At 35.1% G+C, this 2,197-nt stretch overlaps 1 protein-coding gene across 1 annotated transcript; it reads left to right on the top strand.

Annotated features, from left to right (window-relative positions):
- Positions 1 to 262: 262 nt before the first annotated feature.
- Positions 263 to 1,961, top strand: LOC104902538 (GEM-like protein 7). Its single transcript, XM_010690340.4, has 3 exons — positions 263 to 640; positions 1,140 to 1,387; positions 1,561 to 1,961. The coding sequence occupies exons 1-3, from the start codon at positions 382 to 384 to the stop codon at positions 1,741 to 1,743; spliced, it is 690 nt and encodes a 229-aa protein (XP_010688642.2). The 5' UTR covers positions 263 to 381; the 3' UTR covers positions 1,744 to 1,961.
- The last annotated feature ends 236 nt before the right edge of the window (positions 1,962 to 2,197 follow it).

A 2,197-nucleotide genomic window follows, 5' to 3' on the forward strand; every position in this document is an offset into this window, starting at 1 on the left:
GGACCGAAAAATTATTATCCTCCTACGTACCTTCTTTCTCTTTCTTTAACAAGGAGTTATTCCTGTTTAGTTAATTAAAGGCACATTGGCATATTGGTATATTGGTCTGGTGTTATATGCGCAAGTTATCTGGCAAATATATAGGCCTTTTCCTTATTCTTGAAGATACAATGCTGATTTGACATGTCTTAAGATTTCAAGATTTATCAATCAACTTCTTTTTGCTTTCCCTCCGCTATACATATGTTGATATGTATATATATATACCTCCTTTCAACATGTTGTAATCCTCCACTATCCATCAGAAAATATTTCCTAGTTCTCTATTCAATCAGTTGCATAAAACTTTTAGATATATAACCACATAAAGTTAGATATATAATGAATGTTCCAGAGAGATTCACTTCAAAAACTATGAAGACTTTGCTTCAAGATACCATGCTTAGAAATCAATCATCAGGACGAACAATGTACGAGTATGATCAGAATAGGAAAACACCCACCATCAAGTCATTACCCGGACCTTCGATCCAAGGTGACGAATCTTCAAGATTGGCACAAAGCAAATTAATAGTTAGCAAAACGAGCAAACAGCAGGGTGAAAGATCCCACAAATTTGCAAATGGCATTAAAGAACATGGTAAGCATCCTTTTACTATATGATAGATCATTACATATTATTCTTTAGACAAACTATAATTACATATATGCACCAAAAACTTGAACTATGCGCAAACTTCTTTAAACAATCTGAACTCTTGATGACCTATATTAACATGATACAAATGTAAGGAAAAGCGATCCCTACTACCTCCTTTATTTTAAACTGTGTAGGATTGAGTGTCTACTCGGATACGGGTGTTTAAGTGTCTGACTCGGCTATTTTGTAGAAAAAAGACAAGTTTTTAATTTAAAATGAAGTATCCAAGTGAAGTGTCGTGTCAAACACGACACGACACGACACCCGATTTTTGAGGTAAATGAAGGTGTCGGAGTAACATAGCGGTGTATAACATGTTATAAGTCATGACTCATGCATACATGACAAATTAGAGATCAGAATATATATAGTTTGAATTTTTGTGTTTGATCATTAACGATTGGAAGGACTAATAGCCCTGTTTTTAATCGAATTGCAGTGAAGGGAAAGCTTAGTTTAGGAGCAAAATTACTAAGACTAGGGAGTATGGAGAAAGTGTGTAAGCAAGTTTTTAGTGTAAGAGAAGGAGAGCGGTTATTGAAGGCTTCGCAGTGCTGCTTGTCAACTACAGCCGGTCCTATAGCAGGCCTTCTCTTCATCTCGACAGAGAAGCTAGCATTTTGCAGCGACAGATCGATTGTGAAACTCTCTTCTCCTACAGGAGAGTTGCGTAGATTTCATTACAAGGTATAGTTTACACGCACGTTCGAACTCTGTTCGATAATTTTTGCTATTACGTACATAACGCTTTCACAATAAAAAAAAAAAAAAGAAGTATTTCACTTATTTCAGAACGGAGGAAATATTATATTATCCGATGCTGATGACAATTCTTTGTTTTCATACATTGAATATTACAGGTTGTTATTCCGTTGAGAAAGATTGAGAGAGCAAACCAAAGAGAGAACACAAAGAAAGCGTCTAAGAAATACCTACAATTAAACACCACTGATGAGTTCGAGTTTTGGTTCATGGGATTCCTCAACTACAAGAAAATGTTTAAGTGCTTACAAGAGGCCATTGATCAAGCTCTTGATTATTAGCATAGAGAAGACTTAGAGCTCATCATGTCGGGTCGAGGTATCGGGCTGGGTCAGGCCGGGCCACGTTGGGTTTTTTTGGCCTAAACCTTGTTAAATCTAGGGATTATCCCATATTGCAAAAATATGCACAAGAGGATAGGTTAGGCTGGATATTGTACATTTATATCTACCTTGTGATAAATTTCTTCCTCTAGCTACGAGATGGAAAAAAAAAACAATGTCTCCAGTAATTTAGCGTAATATTGTGAAATATAATCTTGTATAGTTTATCATCATTGTACCACACTCTATGCGGCTTTAATACATGTTATGCTGAATTGCTGATATAGTAGCAGATAGAAGTCCAATGAATACTACTTTCGATTTTTATTTTTTAAAAAAAATAATACTACTTTCGATTTAATAAGCGAGTTATAAGCAGTTTTTTTTTTTTTTTTGGCAGAGGAGTAATATA

Source organism: Beta vulgaris, chromosome 9 (assembly GCF_026745355.1).
Source record: "Beta vulgaris subsp. vulgaris cultivar EL10 chromosome 9, EL10.2, whole genome shotgun sequence".
NCBI classification, from domain to species: Eukaryota; Viridiplantae; Streptophyta; class Magnoliopsida; order Caryophyllales; family Amaranthaceae; genus Beta; species Beta vulgaris.

Bases quoted from the DNA above. Each gene is read 5' to 3' on its own strand.
- LOC104902538 (XM_010690340.4), top strand. From the start codon at position 382: ATGAATGTTCCAGAGAGATTCACTTCAAAAACTATGAAGACTTTGCTT. The intron at 641-1,139 runs GTAAGCATCCTT...ATCGAATTGCAG, and splicing joins AAATGGCATTAAAGAACATG to TGAAGGGAAAGCTTAGTTTA. The intron at 1,388-1,560 runs GTATAGTTTACA...TGAATATTACAG, and splicing joins TGCGTAGATTTCATTACAAG to GTTGTTATTCCGTTGAGAAA.